This window comes from Rhea americana, unplaced genomic scaffold (genome assembly GCF_003343005.1).
Source record: "Rhea americana isolate MKP2758 unplaced genomic scaffold, rheAme1 scaffold_108, whole genome shotgun sequence".
In the NCBI taxonomy this organism is placed as follows: Eukaryota; Metazoa; Chordata; class Aves; order Rheiformes; family Rheidae; genus Rhea; species Rhea americana.
The window spans coordinates 3,167,994-3,190,056 of NW_028185128.1; the positions used below are offsets into that span (position 1 = coordinate 3,167,994).

General features: G+C 40.4%; 1 protein-coding gene across 1 annotated transcript in view; it reads left to right on the plus strand.

Moving 5' to 3' along the window:
- MTHFD1L (methylenetetrahydrofolate dehydrogenase (NADP+ dependent) 1 like) overlaps positions 1-16,621 on the plus strand; it is a 162,331-nt gene extending 145,710 nt beyond the window's left edge. Inside the window, exons 27-28 of the mRNA XM_085310809.1 lie at positions 11,437-11,545; positions 13,667-16,621. Coding sequence (XP_085166935.1) covers positions 11,437-11,526 — 90 coding nt within the window. The 3' untranslated portion in view covers positions 11,527-11,545; positions 13,667-16,621. The remainder of the gene's footprint in view (positions 1-11,436; positions 11,546-13,666) is intronic.
- The last annotated feature ends 5,442 nt before the right edge of the window (positions 16,622-22,063 follow it).

Below are 22,063 nucleotides of genomic sequence, written 5' to 3' on the forward strand. Positions count from 1 at the left end.
CAATTTGTCACTGAAATGAGAGGTTGATACTCCTGATGCTCCTCTTTGTGTGACGTACTGGAAAGGGTGAGGCTTGCTGCATGTTGAGCACACGTTTGTTTTACCTAGTCTCTTGTTGCCACCATTTTCAGTTCTGGACTGTAATCAAGGCTCTATGTTTTCACTTGTTAACATGTCAAACTGTCTGTCAAACAAGGGAAGACTCACAATATGAAGCTGTAAACAGAACAGCATCATGAAAATCAAGAGCCCAAAGGGGACTTGCTCCCATGATTGATGGACGGCTCGTCTAGATAAATCTTTGGTACAAAATAAGCAGGTTCCAGAGAAAATGAAGAGTGCTCAGTTGCTGAGCAAAAGCAAGACTGTTGGGATATGGTCACGCCAGACCTCTCCTTCCCAAATACCATGAAACCCTCTGTGCTGTCAGCAGAACCTGATCTGCTCATGTCATCTGGTCCTGGTCATCCAAGACRTCCAAGCATTGGACAAACCAAGATTATTGTGCACCTGCAGACATCAGATATTTGAGACATTCCTGTTGCTGATACGATAGATGACGGGAGCCCCTTTCTATAAAATATCATCTAGGTTTATTCCCTCGGAGGCGTGTTTACAGCATGATCCAATGTACTGGCAACTTGTCAGGAATGGAAGCAGCCCTGGGAGCCTCTGACATCAGGAGTGAGCTGGAGAAAAGAATTTCTCCTGGCTGAGGAGGGTGATTATGCATGAGAGACAGAGCGCAAGAGTCCTCTGCCAGGGATTGTGTCGAAAGCCTGAGGAGGGAGAGAAAATCAGGATGTAGGCCTTGGCCAAGGGAACAATTACTGCTGGAAAAGGATTTGAGTGGGCTGGGGTGGAGGGGAGTATTCTGGAACAAGTCACCTGATATTTGTAACTGGTTTTCCTCTCTGCCTGAATGTCCTCTATTTTTTGTAGCTATCCTTTTGTAGCATTTTGTTTATCCGTTGAACTATCCAGGGCAGAGAGCTAGCTATCCTTTTGTAGCATTATGTTTATCCATTGAACTATCCAGGGTAGAGAGCAGCTCTGAATACCCTGTGAAACATCCTAATGTGTTGTGGACAGTATGAACAAGTAATACATGGGACTTCTAACATATGCTAGTTCAGAGARAGTAAATTATTTTTCAAGTAGAACTTAAAATGTTGACCCCGTTACACTGTTACTATAGGGACCATTTTATTTTCTTCTGTTTAAAATACAGTTTCATCACTTGTCAGATGAAAATGCTTGCATTGTTCTGTCATATATGCAAGTCATAAATATGTTTTACTTAACGGAGGAAAATTGCTCATCCTCTTAGAGATTACATCTTTGCCTAAATATATATATATTTTAATATCTACAGCAATGCCTCTTCTGCGACTTAGGTACCTCAGCACATCACTAAGAGCCAAATTTGAATCTTACCAGTGTTACTATGACCAGTTCACTAAGAACTTGGCCAACCAAGCATTGACTTAATTCCTCTCCTCGCCTGCTCTCTTTAGGATATGTACCCTCAGCTCTCTCCAAAATCTGTATCAGACAGACGTGAACCATTCTGTGGTTCTGTTTTTTTGTTTGTTTGTTTGTTTGTTTGTTTAAGGTGCCCAGAAGATTGCTTTCAGATTCAGAATAAGTTGTGGAGCCCTGGAAATCCCTCAGAAAACACTACAGGGCAAAAGCAACTTCTGCCTCACTGGAGCACCTGGCAGCAAGGTAGTAGGGAGAGCTGTTTAATTAGGATTGTGTAATCAATATTCAGTACTCTTACAACGTCATCCAGATGCTGATAACAGGAGAACAATGCCTATGTATTTTATTGTTGTAAATACTTCCTGAAAATAGGAGAATTGCCAAGAATGTGCAAACATTACAGAAAATGGTAATAGAATAATTTATGCCAGATGACCTTCTGCACCTGAAAACAGTCAGTGTGCCAGTGAAACAGAGCTAAATTTTGCAAGGAATACTAGAACATATGGAGTAGGAGCAYCATCTTTTCAAACATTATTTTGATCTTTTTCAAAACTGTTAATTTGTTGAATATCTTACTCTGATCATTATAAGTTGCAACAAGACTCCTTTTTTGTTAAGATTTCCTGAGAAGGAAATACGACTTTCACTCTCCCCACCTCCTCTGACTATCAATAGGTTTGGCAGATCTTCGTAAAAACTTAGCATTAAACACTAAAATTTGTTGCCTAACAGCTTTTATAAATCCTCGTTATTTTCAGATAATGAAAAATAATGAGATAATATATTCTTAAGTATTATGTAGTTATAGAAATTTTAGAAATTAATGCCATTTCCAAGTTCGAATTTATTAGTTTGTTTCTAATAGTTGATACTTTTCCAAAGAGACTCCAATTTGCTTGCATTGTGCATCTGCTTTTCCTGATGTGAGAATTTGGGATTTGTTTACTTGTAAGAGGTGGTGGAATGTCCCTTGAGAATTGGTTGCGTCTTCTATGTAGCACCATTCCCTTCTCTTAATATACCTGGATGCACATGTGTAGACTCTACTCTTTCGTATCAGTTGTATTTTTTTTCATTAAGCCAAACAATACTGTTTTCTTTTAACAGTTGCTTCTGAAGTTATGTAGATCCCCAGTTCTGCAAATTGGGGACATCTTCAGGTTCTCAGGAACAAAATACAGTCAGATCCTGGAAATATTTAGGATATGTTGTCTAGTTTCTTGTGCACTAGCTGCCCTACAAAGTGCCCTTTTCTGTGCACACTGGATGTATCTGTGCAATGTAGAACAGTCCAGTCTGAATATGAARTAAGTGACCTTGCACTAAAAGGTTTTGCACAGAAACATGCTTTGGAGTGATACAGTCCTACCTGCTACCTTGTTCTATGTAGAGGCTGTCATGAACAATTTCCAAGTGTAGTTTTAAAAGGGAAAGTGCAGAGAACTTAAGGCACCCAATATCAACCCAACACAATCTGCACTCACTTCTCCATCATGTGATGCTGTCATAGGACTGTTCAGTCTCTCTCACATGCCATGAATTGTGGTTCCCTGATGCCAACTTTCAGCATGGGCCCAGCACCACAGCAGTCAGTGGAAATAATCCAACACTGGAAATTAGGAATGTGTCTAAAGGTATGCAGGGTCTGAGACCTTAAGGGATTGCTCCAGCAGAATGAAGGGAAGCTCTTCCTTTCAGCTTTGCCTATGTTGAGACTGACAGATGCACTCCAGGGAAGCAAACTTCTAATAGCAGATCTGTCTTTCAGAGCTCTAATTCAAACTGAGAAACATTAGCCAGCCCCTTAAGTGTCGCTCCTTTGTGCCAGGCCTCCAGATTCCAGCAAATAAYAACATATTGAACATAATATATGCAGGTTTGTAGTGCTATTTATAAACCTCCTGAGTTTTTTCTCCTAATATTGGCTGTTGCTGAGTATTGGCTGTACAGAACRTGCAATTCATCCCATCAGATTTTATTGAGAAATTATCCACAGTCACATGTCTGCTAGATTCTCTTGAGAAACAACATCTGTTTTCTGCAGTATTTCACATTTCAAATGATTGTGGAGTATCTTAATTTGTTTAATCAACAAAAGGAAACAGTTAAATAATTTGAGTTGCTTGCATTCTCTGTCAAGTGCAATATTAACTCCATAAGCCACAGAACAGAGAAGTTTACTCAATATGGTGTTCAGAGATTTTTTTTTCATATCCTCTAGTCATCTTGTTTTCCTACTTTTGTGTAAGTACAGATTCCTCTGTTTTTCTTTCTCCATTTACAAATCATGCTATGCTTGTAAAACAGACAAACCTTGTCTTACAGCTGAAAAAGACACTAAACATGAGTTGGATGTAGTTCTCAAGACATCTGTTTTACAAATCATGTCATTGTTCTAATCCAGTCAAGGTGATCTCAAGTCCTGTAAGAATTTATATATACATATATATATGTATATATGTGTGTGTGTGTGTGTGTATGCACACACACACACACACACACACACAGACATAAGTCTATGTATGTATTGAAAGTAAAAGGCAGGATGTGTCAACTACTGATAGGCATTTGTACAATAAAAAAGGAAGCTAAGCAAAACAGTTCCTCTTGGGAGCCATGACAAACCTGGTTAGCAAAGTCTTAGAGCTTGACTGTGGAACTGTTAAATAGACCTTGTGGTCAACTAAAATTACAAGTCAGCATGTAACTGTAGTTTAAATGAAACTACTAAGTCTCTGCTTGGAAATGGGATTCTCTAATAGCCAGCATTTCTTTAAATCTCCAGGTAAGTTGTACTGGCTAGCAGATATTCCTCTGCAGCTTTAGATTATTTTGTTTATAAGAAAATCAAAMAATGCAGGAGAAAAACCACTGTGTTGCATTGGCAGGAGACTAAGAAGTACATTTGAAATGTGGCAAATTTGAGGCTTTTCACCCAGARTTTGAAAGGTATTAAGCATATAAAACAACACATGGAACGGAAGTGTCAGGCAAAAATAATATGTACTAATAAAAGCCAGTAAAGACACATAAGAAAGGCATTTACACATAGAATCACAGAATCACAGAATGATTGAGATTGGAAAGGACCTCTGGAGATCATCTAGTCCAGCTCCCCTACTCAAGCAGGGTCACCTAGAGCATGTTAGACAGGATCACATCCAGGCGGGTTTTGAGTATCTCCAGAGAAGGAGACTCCACAACCTCTCTGAGCAACCTGTTCCAGTGCGCTGTCACTCTCACAGTAAAGAAGCTCTTCCTTATATTCAGGTTTAAATCCAGGGGAATCAGTGGGATCAAAATATGTTCTCAACAACCTTTTAAGTTTCTTATGAAAATATTAGAAAAACTCCAAGTAACCCTTGCTTAGAAACTGTGATACCCAATACTGAAGAGCTGAAGACCAGTGGTAATTTATTGTGTCAATTACGTTTTCCACCTCATTACCTCAGGAATAATGTCTGTCACAGGTGTAACAGATAYGGACCTGCCCAGCATCTGTATTTTGCCAACTTGCGTACTACAGTGGTGGGTGATGTGGGACAATATTTGCAGCTGTCCTTTCCAGCTTCTCATGGAGTGACAATCAGTCAAGCTCAACGTAGTGAGCTTTCAGTGACTATAAACATTTTCTTGGGGAGGTTGGGGAGCAGTGCTTTCATGTAGCTTGTTTAGGAATAACTGGTACCTTCCTTTTGTAAGGAAGCTCCCTAAGTATTTTTGTTTCGACAGGTATGGAGGATCACAGAATCAGTAAGGTTGGAAGGGACCTATATAAAAGCCTAGTATAAATAACAGYAGCCTTCAGACTTTCTTAGTTAAAATCATATTTTTTTCTTCCATGAATTGTGCATTTGCAAAAGCACGAATGATCTTCAGATAGCAAACCATAAGATTTACTGTTTTTTCCTCCAAAATGTAGAGTGGCTTAGTAATAAACACATTGCATTTTCCATGGAGTATTCGTGAAGCAGAATTGCTTTCATGGACGCGTAGGCAGTTGCATAGGAAACTTTATAAAGGAAATGATAGATTCTAGTGAGTTTCTACAAAACTAGTTCCTGCCAATTTGTCCATGATGTATTTTGACCAGCAATTGGATGAATTCTTCATAAAACCCTTTTTTTTCCCTTCATAAAACATTCATACAAGGTGCATTAAATATTAAGATGAAAGATTATGCTTTATATATTCCTTCTCCCAAGAGAAATATGATCGTAACAATTTTGGTCCAATTGAAGAATTGATTATTTTGGCTACCTAAACTCAATCAGCGGTCTTAAGCAGATACTGTGTTCTCATTTGCTACCTCTAATGCTGCTCTGTTCTCACAGCCACACTGTGTAGTGTTGCATAGCTGCCAAATCATATCCAAAAAGGCTTTATATTAGAGTGGTGGGTTGCACTGATCTCTGTGCAGTGTATGGAGGGCATATGATGCCTTGCAATCTAGTCTACTTTATGACTGTAAATATCTTCTGTGCTTCTCTGGTACAAGCGTTACGGAAAAACGGTGCGAGGGACCAAGATCATTGTGAATCTGCAGCCAGGTGGAAAGTCAGTCAGGGAAAGACTTGATTCAGCTTTGCAGCCAATTGAGCCATCTTTTTTCTTGTGCCTTTTTTGGCTGTGGGAAAGAAATAAGAGTGCTGGTAGGGGAATAATTGGTAGTAATCACTTCAGCAAGCAAGCCATCTCCTCTTGTTGACCTTGAAGTAATGAAGGATATGTTGTATTTTACCTCTGTGTGTCTGAATAATGAAAGCAGAGAGAAATGATCATAAATCTACGTGGCTTTACAGTTCCTATTTGGAACTCCCGGCCCTGGGGAAAATGACAAGATGTGTTTTATTTTCACTATACTATAGTGTTCACACAGRTATTAGTCCCAAAATGTTTCCTCTGTTTTTTGCCTTGTACTTCCTTTTATGCAGCAGTAATTTTAATTCAGTTGAACTCACTCCCTTGCTTATATTTTCAATATGAGAATAGGTATATTGCCTGAACTGGGGATAAATTGCTTTGACATTTGCATTTTATTGAAATTCTATTTTGTTAAATGAAAATAGATAGATTTCCAWTAGTTAATACAGTGAAGTTACAACACAGTAGGACTGGGCCTATGGTTTTTATAGAATAAAAAATAAACATAAACATGTGTACAATTTTGTTAACATTTCATTTAAAAAGATCAAAACAAAATTCCTGTAAACTGATTATTATTTGTCTTATACAGAGGTATTTATATAGAAAGAATGAAGACTGGCTGTGCTTGTAGATACCCTGAAAAAAAGAAATGTGGAATTTGGGAGTTGACTTTGAGATGTAGCGCAGCCAGAGTATCCAGAAAGTTATCTTTGGCAATTTGTTCAACCTCTCTCAGTGAGAAGGAATTCATTAAGGCAGTTTCTTGTCAAGAGTTAACTCATGAACTGAGATGAATCTGAGACAGAAAATAATTCAATAATAACCCTAATAATCTAGCAGTCCAACTAATGTGGCAAATAATAGATAAAGAATAATAACAAGGTATTTAGCTAAGATGCCAAGCCTAAGTCAGTCAATAAAGTGATGTCATACGACGCTTGGAAGAATTTTGGTTAATGCAGACAGAGAGTTTTGGCTTTTAATCTACTATGTGCAATARCAAAAGATCACAAAGGACTCAGTTTAAAAACAAAAGAAATGTACTGAGTTCACTGAAAGACCTTGTTGCATTGTTTTTCCTCAGAAGTAGATCACAAGTAAGACAACTGCATCAGTACTGTGCTCTCCAAGCTCTTTTTCCCCCAAGCATGGGATTAACCTCTGAACTGGCAGTTGAGTTATTTCTCTGGAATAAACAGGACTTTGGGGTGAGGCAGGGGAGCATAAAGAGATATTACAGTTTCTTTTGTATTCTGATGGCAGAAACATTACACTAGACTTCAAAGCGAAGCTGAAGTGGAAGGGCTAACTGAATCACTGAATCTGCAGCAGAAAAGGTCGGCTTTTAAAGAAATACAGCCTGCTCCAGCCAGAGAGGGGCCTGTAAATGTGGCATTCAGGAGCAGCTGGGTTAGTGTTGTTGGGTTTCTTTTTTCCTCTTTTGAGGCCTGTTATGGCTCTCCCTTGGCCATTTCGTTGCTGAGCTGTGTCTCCTGGGGCCAGGGACAGTGGCAGGAGCAGTGCGGGCACACRAGCCGCATGCCCTGTGCTAAGCGACGACAGCTCCTGCAGTGTATGCTGTCTGATGCCAGGCAGCACTTGCATGGTGATTTCGCCATGTCGTAGGCAGATTTAACTCATCAGCCACAAAAGCGTGCATGTATATTTTCATTGGTTCAATGTGCGGAATGAGCTTTTTTTGTGGTAAGTTTGTGCCAGAGCCCAGCTCCAAAGGGGGATTGTCCCAGAGGGAGCACAGGGCTCCCTCACTTTCCTCTTTCAGCAGTGAGCATGAGCTCAGTCATGGCATGAAAATGTACCCTAGTGCATCCTTGTCCTTAGGTCATTGTGGCTGGAGTATTTCCAGCACTCGAGCCAGTGTGGTTATTTTCTTCCTTTTTTTAATACAAGGGTTACTTCCTGGGGTCAGACTAACCACCAACATTAATGGTTTCCGCTGACTTGCCACAGCTAAAATTTTGGTCCTCCAAGTCGACTATTCAGTTAAGAAGTTTTAATGCTTCAAGACTCTTACACCCTGAGTTAACGCCAAACATCAGTCTTGTTTCCAGAGATTGTAGTGCATTTCCCATGTTTGGGTATTATTGTAGGATGGAACCATAGAATGGTTGAGGTTGGAAGAGAGATCATCTAGTCCAACCCCCCTGCTCAAGCAGGGTCAACTAGAGCATGTGGCCTAAGATTTTGTACAGATGGCTTTTGAGTATCTTCAAGGATGGAAATTCCACAACCTCTCTGGGCAACTTGTTCCAGTGCTCTGTCACCCCTTATATTAAGACAGAACTTCCAGTGTTTCAGTTTGTGCCCGTTGCCTCTCGTCCAATTGCTTGGCACCACTGAAAAGAGTCCAGCCCCATCCTCTTGATACTCTCTTTTAAGATACTGGTAGACACTGGTAAGATGCCCTTTCAGTCTTCTCTTCTGCAGGCTGAATAGGTCCATCTCACACAGCCTTTCCTCATGAGAGATGCTCTGGTCCTCTGATCATCTTTGTAGCCCTGCACTGGACTCTCTCCAGTAGCTCCATGCCTCATCCAGTCCAGAACTGGATGCAGTACTCCAGATGTGGCCTCACCAGAGCTGAGTAGAGGGGGAGGATTACCTCCCTTGGTCTGCTGACGACACTCTTCCTAGTGCACCCCAGGATACTATTGGCCACCTTGGCCACAGGGGCATATTGCTGGCTCATAGTCAACTTGTCCACCAGGACTCCCAGGTCCTTCTCTGCAGAGCTGCTTTCCAACAGGTCAACCTCCAACCTATACTGGTGCATGGAGTTATTCCTGCGTAGGTGCAGGACCCTGCACTTCCTTTTGTTGAACTTCATGAGGTTCCTCTCCGCCCAGCTCTCCAGCCTGTCCAGGTGTCTCTGAATGGCAGCACAGCCCTCTGGTGTATCAGCCACTACTGCCAGTTTGGTATCATTGGCAAACTTGCTGAGAAGGCACTGTGTCCCTTCATCCAGGTCCTTGTTGAGTAAGTTGAACAAGATTGGACCTAGTACCTGGTATCTCCTGGGGAATACCACTAGCCACAGACCTCCAACTAGATTCTGTACTGCTGATCACAACCCTCTGGGCTCTGTCTTCCAGCCAGTTCTCAGTCCACCTCACTGTCCACTCATCTAACCCATACTTCTCAACTTACCTATGAAGATGTTATGGCAGACAGTGTTGAAAGCCTCGCTGAAGTCAAGGTAGATAACAACGTCCATTGCTCTCCCCTCATCTACCTAGCCAGTCATTCCATCATAGAAGGCTATCAGATTGGTCAAGYATGATTTCTCTTGGTGAATCCATGCTGACTACTCCTGATCACCTTCTTCTCCACATACTTAGAGGTTTTCTTCCACATGCTTAGAAATTACACYCAGGATGAGCTGTTCCATCACCTTTCCAGGGATGGAGGTGAGGCTGACTGGCCTGTAGTTCTCTGAGTCCTCTCCTTGCCCTTTTTGAAGACAGGAGTGAAATTGGCTTTCTTCAAATCCTCTGGCCTCTCTCCTGTTCTCCATGATCTTTCAAGGATAATGGAGATTGGCCTAACAATAACATCTGCCAGCTCCTTCAGCACTTCTGTGTGCATTCCATTGGGGCCCAAGGATTTGTCGGTCTCAGGTTTGCCTAAATGATCTCTAACTACATCCTCTTTGTCCAGGCAAAAGTCTTCCTTTCTCCGGACATTCTCTCTCATCTCCAGGCTCTGGGATTCCTGAGGGCTGGTCTTAACAGTAGACTGAAGTAAATAACGCATTTAGTAACTCTGCCTTCTGTGTATCMTTCATCACCAGGACACYCACCCCATTCAGCAGTGGGCCCACATTTTCCCTAGTCGTCTTTTKTGCTACTGATGTATTTGAAGATGCCCTTCTCGTTSTCCTTGACATCCCTTGCCAGATTTAATTCCAAATGGGCCGTAGCCTTCCTCATCACATGCCTGCATATTCTGACAACATTCTTACATTCCTCCCAAGTGGCCTGTCCCTGTTTCCATATTCTGTAYGCTTTCTTCTTCTGAGTTTTGCCAGGAGCTCCTTGTTCATCCATGCAGGTCTCCTTCCCCCTTTGTTTGATTTCTYATTCATAGGGATGCACCTATCTTGAGCTTGGAGGAAGTGACACTTAACCTCACAGGGCCGTTCTCTGCCTCTGAGGTTAAAATATGTTTGTAAGGTTCATTAGCCTAAATGCTATTTTTAAACTGCCTTGATATTTTTTGGAATGAGATGAGATATTAAGGGTTTCTGTTACCTTAGTGAGAYATAGGGTGTGAATCTGCAGTGGTTTGAATCAATCCAAATTGTTGCTGCCTTAAACCTGCACCAYATTTACATCCTTTTCTCTGTGCCATTAGAGCCACAGAACTGGCTCAGGATACTGAAACAAGAGAAAATGAAATCAATCAAAAAATTAATTTATCAGACTGAACCTGTTCACTAGGCTTCCCTTTCCCAAGGGAGAAGGTGGGAGTGTGAGGTGGGGAGGTGAGGATCTGCAGAACCTCTGATTTAAAGTGGCTTTAACAATAGTGGTCCAACACCCCAAGATTTCTAAGTCACCCATGTATTTTTAATTGCTGCTAAAATGCCAACTGTAAATAGTARGCAGTGTGAGCAGAGCCATTGCTAACTGTAATTTAAATGCATGAGACTATTCCCATGTTGAAAAGTATGCAAACACTTAAGGTTTATGCTAGATCAGGGTCTTAATTATGCATAGTTTGAGATAATTGGGCKGATTTAGCTTTGTATCTCAACCTACTAATTCTAACCACTGAATTAGAATTCAGCTATAATCCATGTCTGTTTAGTTGAACTATCTCAAATTGCTCCTAACATGAAGTAATGAGTCACGGAAGTGTTGTGACTAATTCTGCTACTGTATTTTGATTCTGTATAGAAAAGATCTGCAGTTTAACACATTTGTATCGCCAGGTGAATTTAGGCCGTTACGTCTTTGCCCTTTGCTGTGTGAATTTTTCAGTAGAAATAATGAGAAGAAATTCTGACAATAAGTCCCAGTGTGTCTAAATTTTATTAAAGAGTTTACTGTGAAGGAGCCTGCATTTTGTAGCTTTTCTCTTTTAGAAGCATACTCTTAAAAAGGAATTGAAATGCAGAGCTTGATATTTTTAACAGAAACAAAAATATAATGAAAATCACATCTGTGACTGAGTCCACAAGGAACAATCTAGCCTCTCTCTTAATCTCAGGCTTACATGCATGGAGCAATTACATGCTTACAGATGCAGGCAGATAACTTCATTTTATTGTTCCCCTAGATGAGCACCATGCCAGGACTGCCCACGAGGCCTTGCTTCTATGACATTGACCTTGACCCCATCACAGAGGAAGTGAAAGGATTGTTTTAAGAGCAAGCTCCAAGTTCAGGTTGGTCAACAGCCCTTATTTTCCTTTCCATTTTGGGGGAGGGTGTTTATCCTTTTTAGCATGCATATAGAAAAGATTGTCCATTTATATGGACCTTCTTTCACTGAGGACTTCATAAAGGATTCAGGGAAATGTTTTATAATTTGCACTTTATCCTGTGGGTTTCTCATTTGCCAAATGGTAGCCAGCCTCTTGTTGGTATGAACTGGCGATGCCTTTTGGTTTTCCCAACTCTGTCCATTTGGCACACTGAGGAGCTGGTTCTGGAACAGTATCACTCTTGGCTATGGAGAAAGTCAGTCTGAAGAAATCTTAAGTCCTGTTAGTCACCCCAAAAGAAATAGTAGTCATTTAGTAGTCATTTACTCATAACTTGCTTTAAGGTATTTGTATTTAGACTAAGCTTAGTATTGTTCCCTGGGTTTGCTTCTCATGACAGCTCACTGAAGAACAAACAGTGGTCTGATATTAAACTCTGAGGTACTTGTGGGTTTGTTTCTCTGATGACAGATTGAGGAACTTTTTTTCTGTTTGATTTGAATCATTTTCTTAGGGTTTTAGTGTACAATGTAAAATTTCTAGTAATATGGTTTGTGCCAATTCCTTAGAACTGACTCAAATCTTTAAGATGTGGTAATTGAAAAATATTCAGAGATTAGTCCAAGAGCTGCAGATGTTTCATTGTAAACACACATGTGTAGCTGAGAACAGTTGTTTTAATGAGCAGTTGATATCCTCCTTTGCAACGCATAGCTTAACGAGGCTTGTGGAAGAGATACAGAAAGAGAGAAGTTCCTGCTGCTAGAATTATGCTATAACACTGATGTCRTTAGTCTGATTTTCCCCCACCCCTTCACAGGGTTAACAAAGCAGATGATAACTCTCACAAAAAATATGCAGAGCAGAACATACGCTAAACCAAGCAAAAAATTTAAGTTGAAAAAGCTGATTTTTTTCTGTCAACAGATAGCTAATACTTAGTATTCACAATATTATACTCTCTGTTGGAGCTATGCTTTTTATTAGAAACACCCAAGCATATAAAAATCTGGAAATAAACCTGAGGGAATCTGGCTAATTCTTTATCACTTGGTCATTACCCTATTTGACCTAAACTGCCCAGCCAATACACTAAGAGAAAAATTGAATACCTGTAGATACCTGTAGATACCTGTAGATAGCACCAGCTGGAATAAGAATTACTTGTAAGGTGACAGTTCTTCCAGTAGGAAGAAATGAAAGACTAAAATGTTGTATTATTTGCACAGTAAGGTGAATTTATGAACCTGACCCACTCTGCAAAAGTAACATCTGTTAAATATCCTTTGAAGCTCTACGATCCCTGTAATTTAATCAGAGCTGCAGCAGGTGCCCACTCTTCCTCTGCCTGTTGTGCTTTGGGTGTCTGAAGTTTTTAGGTTTGTTTGTTCTTCCTCAAGTCAGTTGCAAGCTGGCAAGGCCACAGTTATCCACAGTTTCAGGTATATTCTCGCACTTGTCTCTTCTTTGAAGTAGACAGCACTAAAATGATACAGGAAGCATAGGTATTTTGCCACCCTCAGAGCATTTCTGACTGCAAGAAGCAGCCTAGAYCTCTGAATGTAATGCAAATATCTTCAAGGTTGTAAGGAAGCAGATGAGATGAGGACATTAAAACTTATGTCACAGAACAGGAAACTTTTTGAGAGACATTCACATCTTAATTCATTCAGAAACAGACAGAAATTGTTTGAAGACCTTTTCTTTACATCTGTGCAGTTGATCTGATGGAATAAAACCCTGACTTTTATTATCTTAATAGACATGCCACAGTATCACACATCAAGGCTTCAGTTAGTAGCAGTTATTATAACAATGTACAGTCTAAAGCCCATAACATGCTGGAATATRAGTACAGGTCTTTGTTTCCCTCCCAAATAGGGATACACAGATAAGTGGAAGGTGCATGCGGCATAAGTAAATAAAAAATTTTTTGTTTATTATGTTGAAGGCAAACAAACAATTGCACTAAAATATCACAAATACATTTTAGGTTGTAATGCCTGTATTTTTGTTTCTTTTTTTAAAGAARGCAGAGGCATCTTGTTTCAACTTACAAATTCTTTATCTTTCTCATTTCAGAAACCTGGAAAATCAGGACTGCAACTTTCCTATATTCTGCAAATAGGAGAGAAAAATGAATTTGAAATATTCCTGTTATGTGTCTCTGGAGTGGTACCAAGACAGACCAAAGAGTGAAAGTTTATTTTCTTCAAATTAGTTTTTATGATAATATATAGCTGTAAGGTTTTTTTTTAAAAAAAAAAAAAAAGTAAGCTTTTTTTCTCTCTCTTTAGTACAGAAAACTCTCTACAAGGGCTTATACTTGTTTGTCTGTGGATCAGGTGGCATTGAAAAAAAGGTGAATTTTTCATTTTGAAATTTTGGTCTTTTCTCAGAGGAGTAAGTATAAATACTTCCCTCATCCTTGGTGATCTAAAAACTTACATAAACACAATTATGCTGCGTGGTCAAGCCTGTTTCTCTCAAAAAAATACGCTTCAACTCTTGGCATTCAGGAGCTGAAACTACACACAGATTAACTGCACATCTTTGAGTTATCATCAAGTGTTGCTCTAAATGCATGTTGTCAAATGCCAAGTTTCAAATGAGGAAGGTATTAAGCRGAGAAAGAACAGAGCATGTATTTTGCAAAAAGTTTTTAATATAGAACTTGTTTCCTTGGTGGGCAAAGAGCTCTTAAAGTTCTTAAACCATAGTTGCTTTTTGTCCATAGGTATCTCTGTTTATCCAAAGTATACGTTACAGGCTGTCCAGCTGATGATGTGCTTACTGTGGTGAAGGTGACTGCGCAAACAGGGCATTGCTCCTCCTGAAGTCCTGCTTTACTCCTGCTCATGGCTAATGAAGCCTCCTGCTGTGCTGGTTCCCAACATAGCAATTTTCTTTCTTGTCCCAAGTGGGATATGCCACCTGGTAACATGAGAGGAACATCCATGAAGCCAGGATGCTACAGGACAGATGTTTGGTCTGCTTCATTTAGTAGTTTTTAACTAATTACTTTGCTTATAAAACTGGAGTGTGTTTTGTATTTGAAGTGGGGGTGTTTAAGCAAGTTGAATCTTAAACTACGTTCTTTAATCTACCACAGTAACTTACATTTTCCAATATAGCTTTTCCTTAATTTGCAGCAAAAGCCTTAAGCACAGGATACTGTATTTAGCTTTTCAAGCTGCTGCTTCTCAGGAAACTGTCACTGACCAACTACTGTTTCCTTCAATAACAAAAAATGCAACAGAACAATAGCTTTAATCAAAACAATAGGCCATTGGTTTTTTAGGTAAAAAGCAGTGAAATAATGATGAGAGAGTTTATTTTCCTTGTGATGGTTTCCATCCTGTCATTTTGCTCCRCTTACGCACATCTGTATGTTATAGGCTTATACAGTGTAGTTTTGGATCTCTTTTACAAAACCACATTTGGAGACTAAATTACAACACAGTTCCTGGGACAACTGAGGGGTTTGTTTTGGGTTTTAAAATCCTGCTTCATTATTTATAAACTCAAAGCTATTATTATGGACAGAAGAACAAACTGGGGACAGTTAAAATAATTACCTGTACCTTCCCTAGAGTAGCACGGAAATGTCTGTTGACCGCATTTCTGAGCTGTTCTATTCATAGCTTCACTCCCCAACACAGTAGGGATTGCTGTGAAGATAAACTTAAGTGTAAAAAAATCAGGACTAACTGATGTTTCAGCCTGATTAGGTGATAGTGCTCATAATGGCCTAGACTGTGGATGTTTTAGGCAGGACAAACTTAAAATAAACAAGTTGAAAACAAGATTTAAGTACAGCTTTCCAAGCCACTGTGGGCAGAGATTTCTGATAACTGTGCCCCAGAATATAACAGTGCTCTTTATATGTACAATTGTGTTATAGTTTAGTCATGCCACACTGAGCTATCTCTAGGCTAGAAGAATCTAAACAATATTGAAAGAAAATTATTGTGTTCTCCAGCCGTAGTTTTCCTACTACTGCTTTTTTTTTTTTTTTTTTTTTTTTTTTTTTTTAAGAGAGTTTTCCTTCTTTCTTGCCTAGAGAAATTCAGGAAATTGTAACCACAGTTTACTCATGGTCACTCTGGTTGGCCACAGGTGCACTGGATTTGAGCTCTGTGCAGTATGAGATGCTAAACATATCACTAGCTGTTGACCTGTGATGCCTCCCTAAGGTACACAGATGCTGTTGAGCAACAGGTTTTATAAGCCAGTTCAAACTGCCACTTCATACCCACACACTTACTGTGTTAGTGTCACCATATTGTCCCTTTAAGCCATGACAGCTTGACCTGCTTTTCTGACCCTTCAGTCACTCCCTGAAGCATCAGTCTAGCTCAGTTAGTTGAGAATTAATGAGCATCATGTAATTTTTCTACAGTCAGTTGCTCAGGATTTGTTATACTTTTCTGATAGTTATTCCAACCATCCTTGAATTACTGAACCTATCTTTTGTTTTGTCCTAGACCCCCCCACACCTAGTTAACCTAGGTAAGATCTCTTGATTTTGCAGATATTTCAGTTCTTCARTATCTTTTGCAGATATTTCAGTTCTTCAATTCATTTTGCATTTTAGTAGAATATTTGTTAAAGATGCTCTGCATTGGCCTACGGCTGCTGTTTCATTATCCAAAGGGACTGAGTTACTGGCCATCACCAGAGCTGCTGAAACTCATACAGTACATGCCCTTAAACTGCTTTAGTTCTGAGGTCAAATGCCTTCTTAAGAAAGGGTTAAAACTTAAAACTTTTAAGGTAAGTGTTATTGCTAGATTGTTGCCTGTTGTTAGGGAGGTAGGATTGCAGATGTGGGACTCTTGCCTTTGCAWCTGCCCTGAGCAATGTTGTGACAATGTAGGACTGCAGCTTTTCAAAGGCTGCTTGCCTTTCTTATCCTCCTCTTGCTAAACATGTTAAAAAAATGTGGTCATTTATTATCAGTAGATCTGCTTTTTGTACTGACTGAATACTTTGTTATTGCTACTGCTGAATTACAGAAAACTGATGGCATTGAAATATTTGTTTGGGTTTTTTTTTAATTAAAAATTCCAGAGTTTCAGTTGCTGTGAACATTAAAAATAAATGAATAAATAAGAGACACATGCATACTGATGCTCAGTTTGCAAGAATAGTTTAAGTCTAAATTCATTAATAATTACATTCATTATTTAATATTGTTCTCTTTTTATCCATCATCCTGTTTATTTAAATAGCAATCTTTTTTTTTATAATAAGCCACTCAGTGTTGCCATGTCCCCACCTCCAACAAAATGCAACTATGCCAAGGAAGGAGAGGAACTCAGCAGCACACTGGGCTATTGCCAGTACTAAAGCAGACTTGTGGCTCTTTTCTTGGTTCCCTTAGTTACCAAAACTGTTGGCAGAGCCATAGCAAAGACTAAGCCTGCCCCACTAAGCCCGGGAATATTTATTTATTTATCCAACTATCTGTTGCCACAAAGGGCTGTGCATGGGAGGATTGCCTGTATGATCTTCTATATGAGTCTATTTCTTTTGAAGTCAGTTTGTGTTTGGAAGGAAGAACACATCAGCTAACATCCTGTCTTGGTCCCAAAATATCTTGCTACTGCCTTTGGTCCTTGGCTTGAAAGACTGGGTCAGACGCAAGGGTCAGCTGGACACTTTCCATTTCTCAGTTGGCAGCTGGAATTGTGTGACGCAAAATTGGGTAAAGAACACCAAATCCAGGAGCTTCTTGGGATGGGTTATAAATCAAACAGATGAAAAGGCTTCAGGAACTGTGATGTTAAACCAACTGGATCATAACTCAGCTAAAAGCAACTAAGAAAAATGGTGAGGAAAAAAAAAAAGAAATGAAGCAGTTCAGGCACCTGTAGGACTTTGCTTGTGCTTTCTGAATAGCTGGATGAAGCCTTTAACTATCTTGTCTGGATTAGAGTTGGGTCTTTTATACGATCCTCTTGGCCAGATTTCCACACTTTTCTGCTTCTCCACAAAGTTTCATTGAAAAGCTTTCTCAAAGGCTGCGCCTCAAGCCCCAGCTGCATTCCAGCAGTAGCTGGGCTTGCCCTGCTAGCAGCTGCCCTGAGAGGGGWTCAGTCCTGCCAGCCCTGAGGTGGCACTTAGCTGCCACAGGGCTACAGCCACCCTGCCCTCAGCACTGTCCCCATGACTTCAGTGTGAGCCTGGAGAGCACACTGAAGTTTCTTCAAGGACATCAATTGCTTCAGCATGGTGCTGCTAGCTGGATCCCTTCTGCAGTGGGGAAACCTCAGCTGCACTGATGWCCACAGGCCAACAGCAAATAAGGCTTTTCCATGAACAAACATGAGAAATCTTTGATCTAGCGACCACTGGAGCACAGGGGAAAGGTTATTCCCCACCACTGTCAGACTGGGCTGAGTTACTTGTGGGGAAAATTTGCCGGTTTTACTGCTTTTAGTATGTATGTTTTTTTCACAGAGGAATATTATTTTGAGAAAATATTTAAGGATAAGCTTTGGGGGTCAAGTAGGGTCCCCCCTACTTGATGGGATGGCATTAAGGGGTCTGAAAGCCTTCAAACACAGAGCTAATAACTGGACTGCTGCATTGTACATGTCACTGCACTCTGTGGGTTTAAGGCCAAAGTGTTTACATAAAGTCAGCTAAATTCAAATATTTCCACAAGTGTGGTCATAATAATAGTTCCCTGCCCCATGCACTTCAGCGTAATATATTACAGATAAACGTGCATACATGAGGGGCGATGTATTTGTGCATGCAGTTTTTATGCAAAAACTTAAATATTTACTTCCCAAGTAAACTTTTTAACTTGAATGCTTTGAGTAATGATTGGAAAGAGCCAGTACTGCATACCAGCATAGGCTGAGCCAGACAAGGCCAAAAACCTGCCCCCTTTGAGCAGAAGGTCAGACTAGATGACCTCCAGGTCCCGTCCCCCCCCCTTGGTAAAATATTCTGCATTTCTGTGAAGTGGGATCCCAACAATAGGAGGAAAAGTTAGCAATGAGGAAGCATATGCAGCAGAAACTTAACAAGCTACAGTGACCGTAAGAACTTCTGTTCACAGAGTACTAATAAAGAGGATGTATCAAATGTAAGTCATATACACTTTTATGCAATATACTAAATCAAAGTTTAAGTTACGACATTTTAAAAGCCACTTCCCACTGGGCAATTCAATCACAGTATTGTAACTCAATTAGCATCACCGTCTGCTCACAAAGTTACGTTTCTAATGCCAGAGAAGACTAAGTTTTTCAGGACACAGCCCAGCAGTTTCTCGTGTAATAGCACCTGCATGTTCCCCTCATATACACAAGGAATATTTATTCTCTAGAAAAAATAACCACAGCTCTAGTTGTATAGTACATACATGACAAGGACCGGTGTCACTACATGAATTTGAGGATGTTTCCTTCAGTTTCACTTTTGCCCAGAGACTTGAGGGAAAATCTGACACTGGGAGGAAATAGAGACTCATTTATGACTTGTGGCAGCAGACCAGCCCATGCTCAACTTTTGGACAGCCAACACCTCTGCAAGGAGACATCCATTCATTTGCTGGCTTCACATGGTCTTGCCCAGCTCCAGTTGCGTTAGAGCACAAACCACTCTGGTACCTCCACTGCAGTCACAAAGGCTGTGTTAGCCAACCTAGCTAGTCAACCTTTCAAGTCCTAGGCCTGCTCAAGGTCAGGAAGCACTCACACAAGAAGCTCAGGTAGCAAATCCAAGCCCTTAGTTTGATGCTATGGGTATTTTGCCAGTATTACAAGTACTAGAGACTTTCCGACCCATCCATTCCTTCTCACAGTGTGGCACATGAACTCCCCAGCTCCTAACACAACTGTTTGTGCAGCTAATAGTGGACCTGCATTTGGAGGAAGAGGGGAGAATCCAAATCTCTTGCATGTCTCAAGATACTGCCAAAGCAGAGCTTGAAGAGACAGAACAGGTGAGCCGGGGAGGGCTGCTGCACTGCTGGGGGCAGCAGCATCTTCAGCCAACACAGCTGGGACTGGAAGAGAACATGTGTGCCTGGTCTTAGTTTGCAGGGAAGTGTTACATGCATTTTAAGAACCCCCTGTACCAGTTCTTAACATTGTAACAAGATTGTGCACAGAGAACAAGAATTCAATAAAAAGGTTGTTGAAGAGAACAACAAAGCCAACATAACTTTAATGTGCTCTTTATGATAGTAGCCTGAGGTATCAGTTTAATAAGCTAAGCCCTTAGCAGCAGTTCTGTACAGGTTCCCTCCCCCTCCTTCCCAAACACTTAATAAGGTGTTCAACTGCTGTAATTCAGTATCAAATATTACTGCCTGGCAAGTTGTTCTGGAATCTAGCATGAGAACAGAGCCAGTTTCATCTTGGAATTACTTCCACTTCTGAAACTACTGAAAATTAAATATACTTTAGCRTCAGGCTTGTTAGTAATAACCTAGTATATGTAAGATACTTAATTTTTATCAAGAGTGGGAAATGAAAAAAAAGATAAGATGGCAAATGACAGAACAAGGCATGAGTCAGATCTGCTCTTCAGGGATAAAATTCTATGCAAGCAATCGATGTAAATCAAGATAGAACTTTGGGAAGTGATTTCACCAAGTCACCAAACCCTGAAAAAAGTTGCTTAGGTTGGGTAATATACAAGAATTTACCATCCTTAAAGAAGGCTGGACTGGGGCTGTGTAGAACAAGGCCSTAAGCTGCGAGCTCCCAGTTACTCRCTACAGCCTCAAGCCACAAGCAGGCCCCAGAACCGGTTCAAGCTGGTTACAACCGCCAGCAGAAGCTAGAAAACCGGCGGCCTGGAGACAATGAGGGGAGCCAATGAGGAATGAGAAGACCCAGACCCTAGTGTTGTGATTGGTCAGAGGTGTCACGTGAGGGGTGGGAACTTGGATTGTAAGGTATAAATTGCCCAGAGATGGGCATGTTTGGGGACCCTCTCCAGAGGGAGCTTGCTGGTGTTTGTGGTTYTGCATGTGCAATGTTAGACTATATTTCATCTCAATTGGCTTCAGACYTCTGTCCCAGCAGAAACCAGAGGTCAGAGCCTGCTCTGGTGGCTGGCAAGCCTAGTTTTCCCTAGCACCCTGGACAGTTTAGAAGAAGGGTGTGCAAGTATGTGTTATCAGCAAATACATGCTGAAGCGGAAGGAGCTCTCACAGGAGCACCAAAGCTAAATTTTAATATTAACCTAACAGTAAATGGAGACACTAAAGAAGCACGATGTAATCAAATGGTGTTAAGAAATAATGGAAAATAAGATGAGCAGGAAATGATAAGCTCTCACCTGTAAAAAGTTTAAATAATGCTTAAAAGAGTAATCTAAACTGTCTCTGAGGCAAGGATATACTTGGAAAGTTGACACTACCCAGAACAAAATACTTGAATTTGAGTTCGATACGCCATTTCCTATAAATTTTCTCCCACACTTTTTAATGCCAGATACCCCAAGATGACAGATAAGCATGTTGAGCTTGCTCCTAGCATCACCTTTGGAAATGTAAGGAATTAATGGGATAGCAACAATTACCATGGATGCAGGAGGGATGAATAAGCCCCAATATTTTACCTTTAATGAATTAATACTCATACCTGCTTCCTTGTCAGTGGGTTGCTGTGGTAACTCCATCTTCTACTAAAATTCAGATCCTTCAGTATGGTAACAGCATTCATTCAGCAACAGAAACTGTATACCACCTTGGAAGAGGAAATGAAGGCKTTACACCCAGTGAGACTGTATGATTTAAATATTTTGGGGAGCTGTATAGACAACCTGCAGCTACCAAACCAAGTGTGTTACAAGCTGCTCAAAAATCAGATGAGCTGTTCTACAAACCCTTCAAAAGGAGCGAACGACATTGTCCTCCCAACATCACAGTGGGGCAAAGAGTGTGGTATACCTGTGCAAAACGGTTCCCTAGAGTAACATTTGACTCCTGGTACTCTCGTTTGCTCCCTTTAATTTCTGACATTTGCAAAATTAAAAACACAACAATCTCTCCCATTAAGACAGGATCCCATCAAATACATTTGTATCTCTATGAATGGATTCTTACCTCTTGCATCTCTTTCATTTTTTCCAATATTGGAAGACAAACAGTAGGAAGCCAGAARAAACAGGCAGGAGAATACATTGTTTAATCCTATATTCAGGATGACAAAGTAAGCCTACAGGGCCATATCTAAACATTTACAGATATAAGTCTGGATGCACAAAAGCAATTAGGCTTGCATGCTTGGAAAAGCATATTTGAGGATAGTTTTTCCAGTTTGTAATTCCTGTGAAATTACTGCAGTACCTAGATGGAAAAAAGGAAGAGAAAAAGGGGGGGGGAAGCACCCCACTGCACACCCCCAACAGAACAGCCATACCTTATATAGTATGTCTGAAATGGAAATGTTCCAAGTAACCATTTACTCATGTACATAAACATGAATCTTAAATTTAGCAGCATT